General features: G+C 41.1%; 1 protein-coding gene across 5 annotated transcripts in view; it reads left to right on the top strand.

Annotated features, from left to right (window-relative positions):
* Positions 1–21,653, top strand: part of LOC113029692 (uncharacterized) — an 84,965-nt gene that overhangs the window by 24,187 nt on the left and 39,125 nt on the right. For all 5 annotated transcript variants that reach the window (XM_080306764.1, XM_080306762.1, XM_080306760.1 and 2 more), the window contains 31 exons: positions 1,476–1,586; positions 2,272–2,379; positions 2,733–2,843; positions 2,920–3,030; positions 3,415–3,525; positions 4,034–4,144; positions 4,402–4,512; positions 6,165–6,275; positions 6,575–6,685; positions 6,913–7,020; positions 7,300–7,407; positions 8,284–8,394; positions 8,593–8,703; positions 9,579–9,686; positions 9,939–10,049; positions 11,443–11,553; positions 12,234–12,344; positions 12,451–12,558; positions 13,446–13,556; positions 16,118–16,228; positions 17,005–17,115; positions 17,220–17,330; positions 17,416–17,526; positions 17,614–17,724; positions 17,900–18,007; positions 19,212–19,322; positions 20,011–20,121; positions 20,796–20,906; positions 21,011–21,121; positions 21,207–21,317; positions 21,413–21,523. In XM_080306764.1, the coding sequence (XP_080162890.1) occupies positions 1,476–1,586; positions 2,272–2,379; positions 2,733–2,843; positions 2,920–3,030; positions 3,415–3,525; positions 4,034–4,144; positions 4,402–4,512; positions 6,165–6,275; positions 6,575–6,685; positions 6,913–7,020; positions 7,300–7,407; positions 8,284–8,394; positions 8,593–8,703; positions 9,579–9,686; positions 9,939–10,049; positions 11,443–11,553; positions 12,234–12,344; positions 12,451–12,558; positions 13,446–13,556; positions 16,118–16,228; positions 17,005–17,115; positions 17,220–17,330; positions 17,416–17,526; positions 17,614–17,724; positions 17,900–18,007; positions 19,212–19,322; positions 20,011–20,121; positions 20,796–20,906; positions 21,011–21,121; positions 21,207–21,317; positions 21,413–21,523 (3,423 nt within the window). The remainder of the gene's footprint in view (positions 1–1,475; positions 1,587–2,271; positions 2,380–2,732; positions 2,844–2,919; positions 3,031–3,414; positions 3,526–4,033; positions 4,145–4,401; positions 4,513–6,164; positions 6,276–6,574; positions 6,686–6,912; positions 7,021–7,299; positions 7,408–8,283; positions 8,395–8,592; positions 8,704–9,578; positions 9,687–9,938; positions 10,050–11,442; positions 11,554–12,233; positions 12,345–12,450; positions 12,559–13,445; positions 13,557–16,117; positions 16,229–17,004; positions 17,116–17,219; positions 17,331–17,415; positions 17,527–17,613; positions 17,725–17,899; positions 18,008–19,211; positions 19,323–20,010; positions 20,122–20,795; positions 20,907–21,010; positions 21,122–21,206; positions 21,318–21,412; positions 21,524–21,653) is intronic.

Below are 21,653 nucleotides of genomic sequence, written 5' to 3'. Positions count from 1 at the left end.
CAAACAGTTTGTCTGCAGAATCTCAGAAACTGCTTGATTTGTTCACGTGGACTTTTCATGCTTTCATGTGAATTTCTGTCACATGCACAGTGGTGGATGTTCATGCTTAGCCTGCTCACAGGTTCAAGTTAGGTGAGAGAGGTCAGTGTGTCAAAGGTCAAAGTTCAGAAAGCTCTAAACACCCAGTTTCAGGCTGTTTTTTTCTTTTTTTAATCTTTTGGCCCATGTGTCGTCAGCTGTGAGCACAGAAGCCCCACCCACCTGCTGTGCAAACCCTGTGTTTACAAAGGGCAGCCAATCAGAGGGAGGTTTGCTCCGGAGGGCCTCCCACAAAAAGCCCAGTATCAGAGAAAAAAGTATTATTTTGAACTGTGAATCATAGAAATATGAAGCATTCAGTTAATTGCAGTTCAATACAGATTTATTTATAAAAGTGCACATGTCAGCATAATTTAAATAATAAGGCCACACCTTTAAAGCATTTAGTGTAGACGCCCATCACTCTATGCACTAGAGTGAGAGTGATGGAGGGAAAACTCTGCAGCTGAGGCTGCTGAGAAAACAGCAGAGAGAGGAAAGCCGATCGTTTAGAAACACAGAAAATGAAGACGTCACAGGAAGCTCGCCGGAGGTTCCTGCAGAAAACACCCGACAATGAGAGCAAAAGTGAAGAACACAACGAGATTTCACAGAAATAAAACTGAAGGAAATAAAGTCTGAGTAATAATTAAGAAGCTAAAACTCGTGTTTTTACCAAATCAGGGGCTCAGACTAGAAGTTTAATTGGTTTTTAATCAAACATGGTGTGTTTTTAACTTCAGTAATCACAGCTATTATCATCTGTAATTAATGACAATGAGCCTGACTGGGCAGGAAATTAAAGCAAATCTTATAAAAACCATCAGGTTGAAAAACGACTGAGAAAAACTGACTTATAGGATTTAATGCAGGAAAAGTTAAAGAAGCATCTAAAAAGGCATACTCACAGTAACATCAGCTCTGATCAAAGCACAGGGGCCGACGTAGCTGATCACGTTACGGCGGGCACAGGTCAAAGGTTTATCAAAGACTTATCTCAGCAGCAGTCAGTGAATCGTAAAATAAACAGGACGGCATGTAAAGAGGCTGAAACAGGAGCAGCATCAGGTCTCCAGTTCCTGCACAGAAACTCGTGTCAGCTCATCGTTAGTTGGTTTATCTGCACTGCTGCATTTAATTAGCATTACAGATACAGTCTGCACTGCCGAGGCTCGGCTCGCTGTCACTATTGATCTGTGAAAGCACAAATATGCGTTCATTTAACACAAGTGATGAAAAAGCAAACGACAACAAAGAGAAATAAATACAGAGAGAAGTGTGGCTAATCCGTATGCCTTACAGATGCTCGAGTCCTTTATATCTAATAGATCTGAAGAGTTCATCACTGAATAGAAGGAAGTAACTCTTCCTGTTTTTGATGTGCTGTCTTTTAACAGATTAAATACAAAGAGAGCGGGATGAAGAGCCTGTCTAAGAGTGCCTACAGTCAGCTACCAGAGACCGCCGAGATGCAGTTTGCCAAAAATGTTGCTGCGCTGCAGAGCGAGGTGAGGAACGGGTGTCTTTATGGGAAATGTTTTCAGCTGATTCACGGCAGAAAACAACTTCTTCCTCTTGAAGTAGCAGAAATGAAACATTTACGACAGATTCTAAAGCAGCAAAATGAACATTTTTAACATTTCAGTTTTGTCACAGTTAAAAATACAATTATTCTTCCTCCCAAAGCAGCGTCACAAACACAGAAGAAGAGAAAACAATGTTTGTGTTTATAGTAATTCCTCATCAGTCTGTGTTAATCACACTAACAGACAACACAGTAAAGAAAAGTTCAACTCTCAATATCAATATTATTTTTGTCTGTCCACCTCATGAATCTTTCAAAATAAAAGCCATCTTATATTTTTCCATTTGAAGTCTTTTAATGTGAAACAACAGCAGGAAGAACTGTTGCATTAGAAGTGACTTTAAACAGCATGAGCCTAGAAACCACTATAGGAAATATACAGAGTGTTTATTTGATATTGTGGATGTTGAAATTTTAATATTTTTGTGAATTTAACATTAAACTGAACTTAACCCACTGATGCAGATCACAGAGATTCAAAAAGTCAGTTTAACTATAGAAGATGCAAACTGAAAGGCCACTGAGGTCGTGTTTAATGAATTACTGTCAAAGTCTGTTCCTTGAACTGTTAGAAAATCAAAAGTGTAATTTCGTCAAATTATTTTCAGATGAAGTACAAAAAGGGGAAGAAAGACGTGTCGAGCTCTCTGTACTCCACCCTGCCGCAGACTCTGGAGACGCTGCACGCCAAAGAAGCCTCTGAAGTGCGGAGCGAGGTAAAACCCTTCACTGCTGTGATTGTAGACTATACATACACATCTATCAGTACATACAGATATTTGGATTTACAGTAAATAGCACTGAGGCAGAGCAGGCGCACACAATACATAAAACAGCTGATTAATTCAAATACAGTTATGAGTTCAAATGAAATAAAAATGAATAAAATAGTCGTTCAATTTTGTGTTTGTTGGATCCTAAAGGTTGCAGGAGTTCAGTTAGCTGGTTTGAATAGTTCACATCATTGGGCAGACAGATGTGGAACCCTGAGGAACAATGTTCAATGTTAGAAGTTTGCTCACCATCACTGACAGTTTGATACTCTGCATGTGATCCTGTTTGTGCTCAGCTGAACTACAAGGCCGACCAGAAGAAAACTCTTTCCTGCAGCCTCTTCCACCTCCTGCCAGAGACGTTAGAGACGGCTCACGCTAAGGAAGTCTCCGAGCTGCTCAGTGAGGTAAATAGAAGAGAAAAAAAACCAAGAATTACTTTAAAGGGCAGAAGCTGCCGATTAAATCAAATGTTTTTTCTAGGTGAAATATAAAGAAGACGGTAAGAAGGAGATGAACATCAACCTGTACTCTCTGCTGCCCGAGACCATCGACACACAGCACGCCAAAGAGGTGTCGAACCTGCAGAGTGAGGTACTTTAATCCCATTTTAATGGCTTTTTCTTTCCATCGTCAGTCAAGATAAACAACCTGTGTATGCAGTACTCCGAATTAAAAAAAGAGTACACATAATAATTTATGAGAAAGAGAAAAGTAGGAATAAGAAAGTAAAGGTGCGATTTTATTTATCAGGATAAATATTACAAAGTGTTTCACACCAAATAAAAAAATGAGGGAAATGAATGTTTGAACATAGAAGACTGCAGATCTTTGTGTGATCTGAAGTCCAGTGAGTTGAAGTGTGGAGTAAACCACGAAACAGACGTCTGGCCTCAGTTTGTTAAATAATACAAAAAAATCTAATCCATTGAAATCTGGACAAAAAATGAAAACGTGTTTCTTCTTCATCTCCTGCAGGTGAAATATAAAGAAGGTCTGAAGCAGAAGATTCAGAGCAGTTTGTACCATCGGCTCCCAGAGACCACAGAGACACAGCTGGCCAAACAGCTGTCTGAGCTGCAGAGTGAGGTCGGCACTCAAACAGGAAAGGCTTGAAATTTGTGCCTGCTTGTTATCAAGAATAAGTTGTTATTTTATTATTCAGTGTAGCTTTAAACCCCCCTCCCTCAGGCCAGTGTTGACTCTTTTGCAACCTGCAGTCAGCTGAGACAGAAGAAGTCACTTAGATGAGTGAAACGTTTCTCCCACTGAAAACGTCCAGATGAACAGAATCAAACTTTGGGGAAACCCAACAAAATCCATAAATAACAATCTGTTCAGAATCTACTCCTAATGTGCAAATGTCTTAAAACACCGGTAAACAGCAGGCAGCATTAAAACTAATTCTGTTGTTTCCATGTTCAACTGTTGTGCTTTGTGTGTGACGTGCACCAAGATAACTACTCAACCTGTCCGGGCAGCAGCGTAGCATATGAATGGCAAAGATTAGCTCCATGTGGGGTAAAGCAGTAACTACAGGCTACAGAGAGTGATGCACAAGCCACCACTGATGCTAACGGTTCATTTGAAATTGCAGACCAAGTACAAGGAGGCTGGTAAAAAGGAGGCGAACGCCTGCCTGTACTCCCTCCTGCCTCACACCATGGACACGCAGCACGCGAAAGAAGCTGCAGAGCTGCTGAGTGAGGTAATGTGTTGTTTTCTTGTAGCATTACCTGACGACTAGTCATCCACAGAGGGATGATTAGGAGCAAATAAAAGATTCATATGTGACAATGAGCAAACATGAAGACAGGGAAGAGAACAGTTGGCAGGAAGGAATGAGCGTGACAGAAACAAAGAAGTACAAAGAAGTACAAAGAAGTGCGACCAGCACACGGCAATTCAAGCTAAACTGTCAGAGAGTAAAAGTATGTAGCATGATAAACATTTTTGGCTCCACAGGTAAAATACAAAGAGAGCGGGAAGAAGGAGATGTCCAGCTCGCTGTACGCCACTCTACCCGACACTTCAGAAACCAGCTTTGCCAGAGAGATGAGCGACGTGCTGAGCGAGGTAAATAAACCATCAAAGTATCCCACAGTCACCTGTTGATGACCAGAGCAGAATCTAAAACCACTTCAGAAGAGAAATATGACGGAAAGTCATCAAAACAGGAAACAAGATAAAAACGTTTGTGTTGCAGCAATAGAGCAAACATTTTACTGCCCAGAGCTGACGACAACAGAGTTCGGCTGCACATTTTGGCTAAAAAGAAGCTGTGAGACTTCAAAACTGCTCAGTTAGTTTGTATAAAAAGGATTTCTCTGTTTTCCTGAAAATAAGAGAACAAACTAAATTAGAGTAGAAGATGTTCTTTGTGCTTCCCCACCAAACGCTTTTAAAAACATGAGAGTGACGCGTGCTGCTGCACAGGCTGACGTGTTTCCTGTTACATGTCAAACGTTTAGTGTGACTCAGTCCAACATGCCACAAATACTCACTGTAGAGCACAAGATGTTGATTTCTCCACACTTGAAAATGCACTTTTTACTAAAAAATCAATGATGGGTTTGGATAATGGATGGAAACGTGACACATCAGTACTGTTGCTATAGTTACCTGGTTTTAATATACTTGATGCGCAGATTTAAACGTCATGGTTAGCCCGTTCGCTGGTTTCCAGGTTATCATTACATGAAAGTCATCGTCCGAAACAACGTCCCGATCTTAAAGTCTTGTGTGAGATTAGGTCAAATATGCTGTCTCGTCATTTGTTTGCCTGACATTTTGGAGAGAGATCGAATAAACAGCAGCGCTTCGACATGCAGGAGGGATCCAGGCTGTGCTTCAACTGAGAACTGAGAGCAAAAATAGGGAAATGCAGAGAGAGCTGCAGTAAGAATGCCCTTTGATTAGTTATAAATAATCACTACCCAGATTATTCACCGCTCTCTGATGCTTCTACCTTAGACGCTCATCAGAGGGCAGATTAGCATCAGAAACAGGATCAAAGCATCGCAGGCTGTTCGCAGCACGTACTGGAGAGGAGTTAATAACAATATCTGATCTGTAAGCAACGGAAGATGGGAAACATTTGTTTTTAAGGATTCAGATAAAAGTGACATTTTTGCCTCTCACTTATTACAGTTTCAAAAAAGTCAATATTTCCACTAAGTTAGTTACACAGCTAATAAAACTGAGTTTTTCACCATTAACGATCCTCTAACATGTACATGATCGCATTTAAATGTGAAAAAGTGTTGGTGTTGGGGCCATTTTCTCTGCTTTTTACTGTTGGCAGACTTGTTCGACTGTGCAAAAACAGCCTGTTTATTATTCCTTCAACCACCTTCTGAAAAATCTTGACCGTATATGTGGGTGTCAAAGGACTGTGGGACGTGTTTTTAATACCTTTTCTTGCAAACAACAGACTGGTTGGTTTGTGAGCAGCTGTAGGCTGTATACAGTATGTGGATTTTCACGTATGTGTTGCAAATCCATGTAAAACACATATTCTAAATGTGCTGCATACGTGCTCACAAAACTTTATCAGTGTCAGAATATTCTACATGTCTTAGATTTATGACAGAATATCACAGTAGTGTTTACATGACTATGACCTGGAAGCGGAATATTTCTCCAACATAACTCAAGGCTGGTTGTGCAGCATTCAGTCCTTTTAAAACCCTTCAGGATATTTTACATTACTTGTCCATCTTTTCCAGAACAAGTACAAGGAGGCTATGAAGAGAAACCTCTCTCAAAGTTTTTACTCACAGCTCCCAGAAACCATTGAGACTCAGTTTGCAAAAACAGTTTCTGGGCTGCAGAGCGAGGTAAATGTCTCTACAAACGTTATCTGCATTATCTTCCCAGGGGTCCTTGCAAATTATGTCCAAATGTTTAAATGTGTGGTTTACAAGATAATAACGTATTGCATCTATGCAGATGGAACAAAACTCTATGTTTCACTCACTCTTTTATTTGATTCACATTTGGTTCAGTGGTTAAAATGACAAAATAAATGTAGTTGCACAGGACAGAGATGGAGACGGAGCTTTTTTGGAAATTGAGATATGTCTATTTGGAGAAATCTGCCCTATATTTTGTTTATTCATTCTTCTTTTTTGTTAAGATGAAGTACAAAGAAGCAGGAAAGAAGGGCGTGTCAAGCGCCCTCTATTCAACTCTACCTGAGACTCTGGAGACGCAGCACGCTAAAGAGGCTTCTGAGCTGCAGAGTCAGGTACCTCAATTCACTCATCAGCCAAATGTCTCAGAGGTATCAATACATTTAGTCATAGGGTCCAAACCAGTATATATAAACAGAGGAATTGCTTTTCCCACATGGTGCAAACTTTGAGGACTTTTACTATTAAGTAGTAACTGGATTCCTGTGCAGAAAAGGATATGGATGTTCTTATTAAAGCGATTAAAGACATCGTAAATAATGTTCTTCTACATCTGTTCTAGCTGAAGTACAAGCAGCCTTTAAAGAAAGATGGGCCCAGCCTTTACCACCTGATGCCAGAAACCAACGACACACAGTTTGTTCGTCAGCAGACAGAGATGCTGAGTGAGGTACGATTTCTACCTGCTCTTAGGTAGAAATGTTTTTCATCATCAATGAACAAAGTACCTCGATCAGCTCTGGTATGCGAGTCCGTTTGTCTCCCCTTCAACAGAGAATTCAGTCTCCAGATTTATTATGTGATCAGTTCAGTAAGCTTTCAAATAAAACGTGACCTGTATAGACAAGAAGTCTGCATGATGTGATCCTGCTGTAATAATAAAAAATATCTGTGTGAATGAAGAACTCTTTGTTCTCATCCTGCTGGCTCTGCTTTGCTTCATTACAAGGTCAAGTACAAAGAAGATATGAAAGAGATGAGTTTCAACTTGTACTCTCTGCTCCCCGACACCCTCGACACCCAGCACGCTAAAGAGCTGACGGAGATGCAGAGCGAGGTGAGTGCTCTGAATATTCAAAGTGCAGTCAGGTCTCATAGAATAACCCAGAGATGATGCTGATTTTATGCAAATATGATTAAATGTAAGATTGTGGTGATATTTACAATTTCTTTTATATTTGCAATTTCTAGCTGAATTAAATACTGAGTTCAGTCAAGATGCATGAGCTCTCATGACGTCTGGCTCCTATAAAATAGGCCAAATAAGCCATAGATCAACTTTAAGGTAAATGCACGTCAGACCACGAGTGTCTGGTTTTATATACTACAATTCAAAATGTTAGGGACCTATTTCAGCATTTCTTACATTTATAGATAATAATATAGGAAGGAACCAGAATTGTATGTATTTCATTAAGGCACTGAGGAGGTATTTATGACCGTCATCTGGAGAATTAAAATAGTCAGTGTAATTTACAGGAATTTATTATAATCAGTCTAAAACTGGCAACCATCTCAGCCTGTATCCAAATAAAAGCCATATTTGTAGCTTTAAGCAAATGCTAAGCAAATAATAAATATAGATATTTAGCTCTATTTATTATTTGCTTAACAAACCAGGTTAACAAACCAGGTTGGTTATTAACAGTGACGCAACTAATTCTACAAACATATCCCGGATAAGCCCCCAACTGTCACAAGATTTTTTAGGTTCAAACGCCCACATGAATTCTCCCCATATCAGCCAGTTGCCCTCTAATTTAGGCTAACACTACCTTCAAGAAAGTGGAAGAGAAAAACATAATTTGTATACATTTTCATAGTCTTTATGTTTCTGTGGTAGGTAGGAACCTCGGTGTAGAGTTAACTGCACATGACTGATTTTTTTAGTGCTAACTGCACTTAAATCTCCAGTGCAAATTGTGTCTTTCAGGCAAAATACAAAAAGGCCAGTAAGAAGGACACATCGACATCTCTGTACCACCGACTACCTGAAACTCTGGAGACACAGCACGCTAAAGAGGCTTCCCAGCTACAGAGTCAGGTATGCAGGAATATGACTAAAAACTGTTAACAAAAGTCTAAAAACTTTTGTTAACATGAACTTTCAACCGTGAAGCTAGATCCAAACTAGCAAACTGAGAAGAAGCATGTGGTGGTAAAGCTTACTTTAAAAATGGTACACAAAAAAATCACGAAAGTTTATTTGTGAATGTCTATATTTTGTCTCTGTGTCATGTAGGTCTCATATAAAGACGCTGTGAAGAAGTACTTGTCATGTCCAGTTTACCACCTGCTCCCTGATACTCTGGAGACCCAGTTTGCCCGAGAGGTCACCGACCTGCAAAGCCAAGTAGGTGCAGAGAGACACGGCTGCTTTAGACCAACCTGCAGATTCAATTCTTAAAGCTGTCATAATACATAAAATTATGCCTTACACATGCAGGTCTGGTGCATCTCTTGTTAACTAACCACAATAGTACTCTAATAACGACTGAAAGAAGCATTAATTCAAAACATGATCAGACATCATGTCATGAAGTATCAATAACCTGCATGTATTAAACATGAGGTACAAACCCTGTGACTGCTGTCCCCGCTGTGTGTGATCATGATGAAACTATTACTTAAGTGAAGACATATGCAGACAAATCCAGCTTAGCACTGCTGATGTGATGAGCTCAGTAGATGGTAAAATAAGTCATTAGTTAGTTTAGTTAACTATTTAATAAACAATAAACTCCCCCATCCACACTTCAGTTGGTAGCTTTGCAGGATGAAATGACTAACAGTTATTCAGTGACGTTCACACTGTGATTTGAGTGGAGTGATGATTGGCTTCCCCAGCATAACTCTGACTAATCCCAGTGTGGTACTGGTATGACTTCAACCTTACTTTATTTCTTTTAATCAAGGAAAGCCAACTCGGCCCACTGCAGACCTGTGGGAGTATTGGACTCACTGTGTGGCATTTAGAGGGGTGCTGTTTCACTCATCGTACTTTACAGCCAAGTCCTCAGGGTGTAATCAGGAGGACAGAACGGAAGCAGCACAGTTAAATACTGACAGTGTTAAGCAAATTATTTTGAATAAAATGGCAATGAAGTCTGAAAGAAGGCTCTGATTGGTCAGAAGTTGATGTGTCTTCTAATAATTTCTTTAGATACATTTCTAAAGCAATTTTTCTTAATCCCATGTTACAGATCCTGTTTTCTGTTTTGATTGTAGAAAAAGTACAAGGAGGGGATGAAGAGCATGTCTCAGAGTTTCTACTCTCAGCTGCCTGAAACCGCTGAGACAAAGTTTGCTAAAACGGTGTCTGAGCTGCAGAGCGAGGTGAGATGAAGGAAACTTGAGAGGATGATCAAAAACACTTAAATGTGTTGATGAAAGATAGAAAGAAGCTGTAAGTGTTACATAAAGCTGCTCTTCAGTGAAAACCTAAATTAATTTGGACAAACATGATGAAGCTAATTTAGTAACGTTGGGACTGAGAATGTGAACGTTTATGCTGCAGATTTAGATGTTTGACAGCTCAAACCAATAAAGCAGTAAAGAAACTGATCTTATTCTTTATGTGATCTTCAGACAAAGTATAAGAAGTCAGGGAGGCAGGAGACCGGCAGCAGTTTGTACTCTGTGATGCCTGAAACTCTGCAAACTCAACACGTCAAGCAGGCCTCACAGATACAGAGCCAGGTACTGTTTGCTGTTTTTATGAGATAAGAAACATATTGTCAGGAGGTAAGACACACCAGAGATTCCTTCAGTTTATTAAAGTCCAGCGGCTTGCCAAGCCTAACGGAGGACCGTCAAGTTTTTAATCAACACACTTTAAGTTAACTGTTGTATCATAAAAGCCTGGTGTTCATGTTTTCACATGTATTTGCATAAAAAGGCTTAAACTGTAAACATTTTGAATTTATATCAACATAGTGATGGCTGAAAATAGTTCAAAAATGAAAGCTGTGCTGATGTTGGAGACCATTTGCAGAATAGCAGCTGGGAATCCTTCTGCTCTTTCTTCAATGAAATGTGTAAAACAAGCAAAATGTGACCCACGGTGACTCAAACTCTGGACCTTTTGCTCTCCTTGTCCATTTTATATCCCACTAATCTAACCAATCAACTTTGAGAAATCCACAAAACAGGTTTATAATCCTACAAGACTCTTTGCAATTTTAAACCCTTAAAATAGCTTTAAAAAATAATAAAAAAGAGAAAAGGGACAGAAGAATGAGGGACATCTGTGTCTTATATGTTATGCTTGTGGTAGTTGTGTCCATGTACAATAAAAGTTCACTCAGACCGTGTCTTACAAAGTGAGAATTATTGAATGCAATTAAGAAATCAAACGTCTTTCATTTTTTGAAGTACCAAACATTTGACTGACAGTTTATTTGGTTTCTAAGTGGTTTTGAGCTGCCACACGTCTTCTTTCCGTGCAGACTAGTTACTGGCAAGTTGTTCTTTTAAATACAAAAAAAATCTTTGTGTAATTTACTCGTATCTGCATACAAACTGTCATTGTCTCGCTGTGTGCTGCATTGTGAACTTTATTTTCTAAACTGTCACATCCATCGCCTCCTGCTATCATTACCATTATACCCTGCTACGCAGTCAGTGTTTGGATCTGTTAGCTTAGTGGGATTTTAAATATGGGAGGTTTCAGGAGTTAAAGGTCACCAGTTTTAGTCTCCCTCTCCTTCCATGAGTTGTCAAACCTCATGGAAAGAGAGGCAAAGCTGGCAGATGGTGCAGTGAAGTCTCCAACTTTGGCATCGCTTTCATTTTGAAACAATTTTTCAGCTAAAACTAGAACAAAACAGTCAGGCCACAGTTATTCAGTGTAAAGAAATACTTTAATAGTTTAATGCAAACCACATCATTCATCTCTGGATGTGAATGGTGGCAGCTCGGTGCTCTCCTGCTGCCAGATCCAGTCCTTTCTCCTCATAAACATGCTCTCTTCTGTGTGTCTAACAACTCTCCTGACTCAAACCCTGAATGCCTTTTCACTACTCAGTTTACGTTTTCAATAAAAGTAAAAAGAAAATAAAAGAACATAAAAACAGTTCTGTTGACCCTGCAGGTGAAGTACAAAGAGGACGGGCAGAAGGAGCTGTCGTCCACTTTGTTCTCCAGCCTTCCTCAAACCCTGCAGACTGAGCTGGCCAAAGACGTGACGGAGCTGCAGAGTCAGGTGACAAACACTCATCCAGCCACTGCTGTGCCTCAACACAGAGGCTTTTATTCAGCAGGAAACTTTTCAAGTCCGAGTCTGAAACTTTCCCAATCGGCCTTTTCTTCAATCTGATCTGTGTGAACACTCATTCTGAAGTTCCTCTGAATCAAACACTGTGGTGTTTGAAGCTGCTGCAAAAGCACAAAAAGTTTGGGAAACTATTTCAATGATATTTTACTTAACATGAAATCTTTCTCACTGGATAACAGATGAGTTCAAAGTCTAAGTGAACGTTAAGATGATACAGTCCATATTTTCCTGCAGTGCTTGTTGATGATGTGACTGAATAGAAGTGCACGTCCAGTTGTTCCTGGTGACCTTTAAGGTTTCCTCCTGTGCACGAGTTCATGCTGTGCCTGTCGAGCTGTCACAAAGTGTTTCTGCTGCAGCTTCTATTATCTGAGGAGGAGGAAGGTTTTCCAAAAATACGACATTAGTCAGGCTGACTCAGCTAGACTTCTTCTAATCACTGCTCGAAGTTAAGAAAACTTTCGCTGTGCTGAAAATAAGTGAAGACAGAAATGTCTGAACTTAAAGTGGAGTTATGAAATTGAGGATGGGGGCAACGCTGAGCCTCGAGAAAGCAAAGTGTTTTATTGCACATTAACAGAGATGTGTTTGTTTGGTTTGTGGTGCAGGTGAAATACAAGGAGGGCTGTAAGAAGGAAATGTCCTCCTCACTCTTCCACCTCATGCCTGAAACACCAGAGATGCAGTTTGCCAAGCAGATGTCGGAGATCCAGAGCGTGGTGCGGCTCTGTTCTCTCTCATCACACACTGATATCTTCCATTCTCCTGTGCATTTCAATGTTCTCTTATTTCTGTTCATTGATTTGTGTTTATTCCTCTTTGAAGGCAAAGTACAAACAGGACAAAGAGGATCTGCCCAACACTTTGTACTCGCTCCTGCCCGAAACTCTGGAGACTCAGTTTGTTAAAGAGATGGCTGAGACGCACAGCGAGGTGGGAGCTCCGAGCTTACTGACCTGCAGCACTCATCGTGACTTTAAAGATTTTTCTCCTTGGAGTGAATCCTCTTGAATGTCTGAAATATCAGGGTGAGATAAGGATGAGATTTGCACACCTTGCTGAGACTGACTGAAGTCTAAAAGCAGGAGACCAAAGCTGACGAGTTGAACTAAATCTTTATTTGGGCTCAAGCCATCAAACTGCAGGAGTACAAAGAGACAAAGACCGAAGAGAAGACAGGACTATTTATACACAAAGAGTAATCAGGGAAGTTAAAAAATGAGACAAGTGAGACACAGATGGTTACAATCAGACTAAAAAAGGAAATACCAACAGCAGATCTTTTTCTAATGGCTGTATTTATTAAGTCATTGTAGAAATTTATGGCACAACGGATTGAAAATAGGGCAAAAAAAGTTTTTTAAGCATGTACGAAAAACATATCAAAGACTAGTATAGTATGTGTGCAATCAGAGTCCGAGCTGAGGCAGGCCTGCAGCGTGTTGGACAGCTCAGCCATAAGTCTCAGTTTAAACCCATTAAACTTTTGTATTTATCAGGTAATAACGATCATCAGCATCCAGTAGAAGTAAATTAGAAAACAGTAAATGAAGTCCAACAGAATTCAATCACCTCTTTCCGTTTTCCCACATTCATGTCATGTCTTAGCTACACAAGGTCAAACAGTTCATCCTATTGGATGCAGCTGGTGATGTCACAGTAGTTGCTACGTCACCTCCCAGTCGCCTGCAGAGCTGATAACGCTGCTCAGTGAAGGATGAGATATTTCCAGTCATGAGTAGCTGGGAAACAGTTTGAGGCAGGATGAAGTTGTGAGAGTGTGATTCTGTGGGGATTTAAAGTGTGTGTTTGTTTGACAGGTGAAGTACAAGCAGGCAGGTAAGCAGCACGCGGCGTCGTCTCTTTACTCCAAACTGCCCGAAACTCTGGAGACCAAACGCGTCAAAGAAGTGACTGAACTGCAGAGTGAAGTGAGTGAATCCTGCTGTGTGTGGTACCATCGCTCTACCTCAGTCTGCTTTTCCATTATTTCACACTTTTCAAGTTTAGGTTGGAGAAAGCGTTACTTCTAAGTGTTGCAGAGGTAGTTTGGGTGAAAAACACTTATTCGTTTTATTGCACTGTAAGATTACATCAAGTGCAGTTCCATATATAGCACAAAACAACAGGCAGCAACCCAAAGTGTGTTCCAGTTAGGGGAGAATATATCACCAGTCCAAGTATAGGAAATTATAAGCACAAAATAAAAAAGCCACATACACATGATTCATGTCCACAGACCAACTGAGGCCTTTACATGCTCTTGCTGTAGCTGCGTGCGATCTCATCAGGTACTCCAGGTTCCTCACATAGACAAAGACGTGTCGAGGTTAGTTGGTGATTCTGTCTCTCTGTGTATCCCATCCTGTGACACCTGGGATACTCCAGGATAGATGGGTGGAAGTGAAGCTAAGGAAAAAACACTGAATAAATATGGTTGGAATATCGTAAATAAGAAAATTATTACGTTAAACAAATCTACAAGTAAAAAACATACACTTGATACAAACCGTGAGGCACCTCAGGCTTGACTGGAAGCAGGAACTGATTTAAAGTTGTCAGCTGTTTGACTTTATGTGGGATGACAGATTAATCCAGAGCCAGGAGGCAAGAACAGAGGAGACCTGTCACCCTCAGTTTTTAGGTTAGAGGGGGGGCACTGAGGGAAACTGCTGAGGATGACTCCAGTGAACTGGCAGCAAAATGTGGAGTTACTCGATCTGCAACATACAGCTGAGCTGATCCAAAAAATAAAATGTAAATAAATCCTGATTCCACAGCTAACCAGTGCAGCTGAGCTAAAACTGAAGTGATGTGTCGTCTTTTCTCTGGACCGATTAAAAGCCAAGTAGCTGCCTTTTGAACCAAAGAGTCGGACAAACCAAATGTACTCCAGGCTGGAAGTCACAGCAGCATCAACTACAGTTTGCTTAAGATATAAAAGCTGTTTTAATTTATCAGTCTGGTAAAAGCTGCCCTCCGTACGCAAGAACTGTAAGGTTTTCATTTATCGTTCAAACTGGATATCTGTTGTACAGTGTCCTTGGGTGCTTTGAAAGGCGCTATTTAAATAAAATGTATTATCATTATTATTATTATTATTATTATTCACACTTAGCAGAGCTAATGTTGTTTGAGCTCAGGCTCCAAAACTGCCATTTCCACTATAATTTAATACAAATACGTTGGGTTTTCACCCAAATGTAGAAGGTCACATGTGACAAGTAGATAAAACTGAGTGTCGTCAGCATAATGGTGAACATGGTGTTTTTGGTTGATGTGTATAGAAGAAAGAACCTAAAACATTTATAATAGTCTCTGAGAGATGAACTGAAACTGAAAACCAGCTTTGTGAAAGAAATCATGGATCGAGATGTATCTCTTATGTCATCTCTGTTATTATCTGTTTCCAGTAAGCAGCAGAGTAAAATGCAGCTGAACTGATGCTTAAAGACTTTTCAGAGGAATTTTAAAAGCAGCACAGAAACAGCTGTGAAGTGATCTGTTTGTGCCAGTTGTAAAACAGGAAAGTTGGCAGGTAACCCAGCAAGCCCCTTTTTAAATGCAAATCAAGATGATGCTTTTTCTTTCCAATCATTTCTGGCACAGCTGTAAACAGCTGTTATCTGCTGGGAGCCAGTGAGGAGTTCAGCTGTTGCCTGAGATGAAGATTTCTTGCAGTGTTTTGTTGTTTGTTTATATTACATCTGCTGAGGACGTCGTTCTGTCTGTGAACACGAAACCTTCTGAACTCCTGGAAACTTTGTCTGGGTCATGTTAACAATCCATTAACATTTGCCTTAAATCCACCAACGTCTTCAAGGTCAGCTGAAGGATTTATTGGTAGAAAACTGAGGAGCAAAAGGCTGTGGTGTATGTGCCAACATACAGAAAGCACTGTTTTAAAATATCATGTCACATTTGACCTCTGACCTCTCCCTCAAGCTCGATAGATTTATCTGAAGGTCAAATTGATATTAATGCTATTTTAAACTATATTTCTTGCTGCCTTTGCTTTGGCTGAAGCTCAGCAGGTAGAGCACGTGGTCTACTAATAGGAAGGTCGGTGAGTCGATCCTTGACTGCATCCTTGGGCAAGATATTAACCCCAAGTTGCTCCGATGCATCCATCCGATTATGAATGTGTGTGAATGTTTGATAGAAAGCAGTTAAGCAAAGGAAACAAAGTGTTTATATGAATGAGGCATGTTGTATAAAGTGCTCTGGGTTCTCCATACTTGTTATCAATATTAGCCATCACTCACACCTACATAATGTTTGTGTAATCAAAGTAAACTTTTGTTTTGTTGCCCTAATCTTATTTTTACTGCTTTACAAGTTACATTTAAAGAGAATAAAGAAAATATATTTGTATGAATATATAAAAAGTACAAAACTCCTCCCTTAAAAGTAAATCCTGCGCAGACTGAGCTGCCTGCGATTGCTCACCTCAGCGTGTCTCTTGTTTACTTGAATTCTTTGTCTCCAACAGAAAAAGTACAAAGATGAAGGGAGGAAGGAGATGATGTCGCCTCTGTACGCTCAGCTGCCTGAAACCACAGAGACCCACTTTGCCCGGGAGATGAGTGAAATACTGAGCGAGGTACAGTTCTGCTGCTATGATGCATTAAGGATTACAAAGAACAGAAAGTGTAGTAAGTAAGGCCACAGCATTAAAAGCAGCTGCCTGATCTTGCCCCACAAAAGCTTTCACTGTTCAGGGCTTGGATGTGGGACCTCCAGTGTTTTGACTTCACCTGTTCTTAAGGTGCTTGGAGGAAAACACGGGAAGGTGGCATTACATTTTCCCGTTACTGTTCCCGCCGATGTTGGATTGGATTTGTATCTGCAGGATTTAGAGGCCAGGTTTACACTTTGCGCTTGTCACATTCACGTCAAAGTAACATCTGCATGAATGCCAGGGAGTCCTGCTTTTTAAGACCAGGAAAGTCACACTGATACCAGCTGTTTGCTGTGATTTCTGTTTGCAATAACGCAACTGCTGGTTGAGCAACTCCGACATTTCAAGGCTGAAGAGCCGTAAGATCTCTGAGACTGTCTGTATGCAACATGTCATATACAGAATATGTAATAAAGGACTGAAGGATTGTGTCTGAGTCCAGCTGTGAGCGTTAGCTGGAAGAGAAGAGAAGAGAAAGTGATCCTTATATCATTTCCATCTCTGGGAAACTGCTGCCTCCAATTACTGAGCTCATCTCACAGAAGGATGAAAACAGTTCAGATAAGTTTTGTAGTGGATCCTGTAGGAAATCCCTCTGATTCCGCTCATCTGCACGTTTGCTTTGTCTTGGTTGGTGTAATATCTGCTGAGAGACAGGAGACCAGCGTCTGATGCCACGTCTTTGTCTTCATTTCTAGAACAAATATAAGGAAAGTGGGAAGAAGAGCCAGAGTGTCAGTGTGTATTCACAGCTGCCACAGACCAACGAAATCCAGTTTGCCAAAGCTGTATCTGAAATACAGAGTGAGGTACGGGAACATCGTGTGTTTAAGATCTGTTTAAAGGTCAAACCTCAGTCACAGCGTTTACATTCGATGCCTTTATTTATTATTTTCCTCTCTTTGTTTTTCAGAGCAAATATAAAGAAGCAGGGAAGAAGGAAGCGTCCAGCTCTCTGTACTCGAAGCTGCCCGAGACTCTGGAGACTCAGCACGCCAAAGAGGTGGCACAGCTGCAGAGTCAGGTACTCACATCACAGACAAGAGAGAAAACACAAGCAAATGTTCCTCTGCAGTTTGAATTCTGCCTGTTGTTTGGTGTCTTTGTAGGTGAAGTATAAACAGGACGGTAAGAAGGAGGTGAGCAGCTCTCTGTATCATCAGCTACCTGCAACCACAGAGACACAGCTGGCCAAAGAGCTGAGAGACATCTGCAGTGAGGTGAGAAACACAGAGACACAGTCTGAATGTGAAAGTGTCCCTGCTGTGTGTCAGCTGTTTAAAGTCAGTGTGTGTGTGTGTGTGCAGGTGAAGTACAAAGAGGAGGGTAAGAAGGAGATCAGTAAGAACTTGTACTCGCTGCTCCCAGAGACGGCAGAGACACAGTTCGCCAAACAGATGTCAGAAATACAGAGTGAGGTGAGGACCCTGAACGCACCACAGGTGTATAGTTTCATCAGATCTCAGAGGATCTGTGTCTGTAAGAAATCTACAGTTTGCAGCACTAATTCTATTATTGGTATTATAGTAAAAAAAAAACTGTTTTTAAGTTTTTCGTGTAGGATTAAAACATTTTTCATTCTTTTGTTTGAAGGCAAACTACAAGAAGGACAAAGAGGATCTGCCGAACACTTTGTACTCGCTGCTGCCTGAAACTCTGCAGACTCAGTTTGTTAAAGAGATGGCTGAGACGCACAGCGAGGTGGGAACTGTTTTAGTGATCATCACTGTCCTGCCATTTTTGGACAAAGCGTTGTTACAGACAATATTTGGGTTTGAAGCCTGCAGGGTGTGTCCGACTATCAAGTACTGAAGTAGCACTGCATTGTGCAGAGACCTTATAAAGCAGGGAGACAACACTCGAAAATCCCAGAATAAACAGCCTTGAGAGAATTCTGAAACTTCAAACACTTGGAGTAAGAATAAAGTCCAAATTCAGATATTCTCAAATAATTCAAAATTCCCAAAACAATGAAAATTCCCAAACGCATAAATACTGAATGGACTGCGTTTATTGTTTTCTACGTGAAGCTGGTCTTTTCTCTATTTTAGGCCATCTAAGCATTGATGAAATGAGGCTGCTTTTGTCAGCTCTATAACACGGAGCTCCTGTTTTTCCAGCTCTGTCATCCGTGCATCCTGGCACTTTGGATCAGTTCTGCATTTCCAGTCTGTCACAGCTCACATGTCACTCAGTTGTTGTCAGTGAACTTCTATATACAGGTGTTATCCAAAAAGTAGCTCATAAGTCTTGATAAATATGTCCGTGTCCGAGAGTTTGGAGTGATGTCACATCTACGTTTAGATGCTTCCAGCACTCTGCTGTGTTTCTAAGGTCATATCAACACGTCCTGTTCTGGATTTATTAAGTCAAACTGGAAATTTAGGACACGAAACATTAACAACAGAAGACCAATAAACATTTTTAGCGTGTTGGAAAACACATCAGAGACTGATACGGTCCTTCAATGGCAGCAGTGAGAGTGGGCGCTGCTGTGGACGCAGTCCTGCAGCGTGTTGGACAGCTCAGATACTCTGACCTTAAACCTGTTAAACAGCTTTACATTAATAAGCTCCAGCCGCAGCACACGGGTGCAAATAAACTTACAACAGTAAATAAACTCCAACAGAATTCAATCAGCTCTGTCCGATTCCCCACATTCATGGCATGTCTAAGCTGCACAGGGTCAAACAGGGCATGAAGCTGAAATCCTATTGGATAGAAGCAGCTGGTGATGTCACAGAGTGGTTACTAAATTAACCCCCAGTCGCCTGCAGAGCTGATAACACTGCTCAGTGAAGGATGAGATATTTCCAGTCATGAGTTGCTGGGAAACAGTTTGAGGCAGGATGAAGTTGTGAAAGTGTGATTCTGTGGGGATTTAAAGTGTGTGTTTGTTTGACAGGTGAAGTACAAGCAGGCAGGTAAGCAGCACGCGGCGTCGTCTCTTTACTCCAAACTGCCCGAAACTCTGGAGACCAAACGCGTCAAAGAAGTGACTGAACTGCAGAGTGAAGTGAGTGAATCCTGCTGTGTGTTTCCTGCTCCTCACGCTTCATTTGGCTTTTATTTATTCAGGGTTGGAGATGTGAGACTGTGTGATTACACACAGAACAGTGCATGTACAGTGTTTAACACTAAGCAGCAGGAGCTGACCTACAGCGCCTCCAGTTGATTAGATACCATCAAGTACAGGAATCTAAACACAACGAACCAGAGTCACGTAAACACACAGCAGGTAGAACAGTTACACAGATGTTAAAAACAGAATTAAAATGAAAACTGCGAATGAAGAAGAGAACAATTAGCTGCACAGCGGTTTAAATCCACCAGGCGTCTGGACCTGTCTGTGTGGCTTCTCTCCACACAGGCGACACCTCATCCAACACTTCTTTCACAAAGCTGGTTGCAGTTTGATGAATCAAGTCCCGCATGGAGGCGAATCACCACTGTCCAAAGTGTTTCTGTTATTACTGTGAAGTGTTGGCTTTATGTTAGTACAGCGAGCTAAAGAAACTCAGCAGGTGACCCGACGAGCTTCTTTTAAATGCAGGTCAAGATAGTGTTTTTTTTTTCTTTCCAATCATTTCTGGAACAGCTGTAAACAGCTGTTATCTGCTGGGACTCAGTGGAGTTTATTCTTGTTCGCAGAGATGAAAAGTTTTTGTTTCTTTTTCTTTACTTGAATTCTTTGTTTCCAACAGAAAAAGTACAAAGATGAAGGGAGGAAGGAGATGATGTCGCCTCTGTACGCTCAGCTCCCTGAAACCACAGAGACCCACTTTGCCCGGGAGATGAGTGAAATACTGAGCGAGGTACAGTTCTGCTGCAGATCTTTAATCTTCTATACGAGACTTCTTAATGTGATGTTCAGAGACTTTTTTTGTTTCTACAAAATCCATTAAGCATTAGAAAGAATAGAGAGCATGTACAAGTGAGCAACAGCATTAAACCACATGCCTGATATTGTGTAGATCCCCAGATAGGTGTTCAGGACTCCGGGGACCTCTGGGGGTGTCCTGTGGGGGCTTGATGTTTTGAGTAGAGGTCTCTGGCATAACTGCACCTACTTCCAAGGTGCTTGGAGAAAATTACAGGGATGTTGGCAGTTTGCAGGGCCTGTGAGCAACTCCAACATTATAAGGCCGAAGAGCCGTAAGATCTCTGAGACTGTCTGTATGCAACATGTCATATACAGAATATGTAATAAAGGACTGAAGGATTGTGTCTGAGTCCAGCTGTGAGCGTTAGCTGGAAGAGAAGAAAAAGTGATCCTTATATCATTTCCATCTCTGTGAAACTGCTGCCTCCAATTACTGAGCTCATCTCACAGAAGGATGAAAACAGTTCAGATAAGTTTTGTAGTGGATCCTGTAGGAAATCCCTCTGATTCCGCTCATCTGCACGTTTGCTTTGTCTTGGTTGGTGTAATATCTGCTGAGAGACAGGAGACCAGCGTCTGATGCCACGTCTTTGTCTTCATTTCTAGAACAAATATAAGGAAAGTGGGAAGAAGAGCCAGCGTGTCAGTGTGTATTCACAGCTGCCACAGACCAATGAAATCCAGTTTGCCAAAGCTGTATCTGAAATACAGAGTGAGGTACGGGAACATCGTGTGTTTAAGATCTGTTTAAAGGTCAAACCTCAGTCACAGCGTTTATATTCGATGCCTTTATTTATTATTTTCCTCTCTTTGTTTTGCAGAGCAAATATAAAGAAGCAGGGAAGAAGGAAGCGTCCAGCTCTCTGTACTCGAAGCTGCCCGAGACTCTGGAGACTCAGCACGCCAAAGAGGTGGCACAGCTGCAGAGTCAGGTACTCACATCACAGACAAGAGAGAAAACACAAGCAAATGTTCCTCTGCAGTTTGAATTCTGCCTGTTGTTTGGTGTCTTTGTAGGTGAAGTATAAACAGGACGGTAAGAAGGAGGTGAGCAGCTCTCTGTATCATCAGCTACCTGCAACCACAGAGACACAGCTGGCCAAAGAGCTGAGAGACATCTGCAGTGAGGTGAGAAACACAGAGACACAGTCTGAATGTGAAAGTGTCCCTGCTGTGTGTCAGCTGTTTAAAGTCAGTGTGTGTGTGTGTGTGTGTGTGTGCAGGTGAAGTACAAAGAGGAGGGTAAGAAGGAGATCAGTAAGAACTTGTACTCGCTGCTCCCAGAGACGGCAGAGACACAGTTCGCCAAACAGATGTCAGAAATACAGAGTGAGGTGAGGACCCTGAACGCACCACAGGTGTATAGTTTCATCAGATCTCAGAGGATCTGTGTCTGTAAGAAATCTACAGTTTGCAGCACTAATTCTATTATTGGTATTATAGTAAAAAAAAAACTGTTTTTAA

This window comes from Astatotilapia calliptera, chromosome 9 (assembly GCF_964374335.1).
Source record: "Astatotilapia calliptera chromosome 9, fAstCal68.1, whole genome shotgun sequence".
Taxonomy (NCBI): Eukaryota; Metazoa; Chordata; class Actinopteri; order Cichliformes; family Cichlidae; genus Astatotilapia; species Astatotilapia calliptera.
The sequence above is the reverse complement of the archived record's forward strand: the minus strand, read 5'-3'. Positions and strand labels throughout refer to the sequence as shown.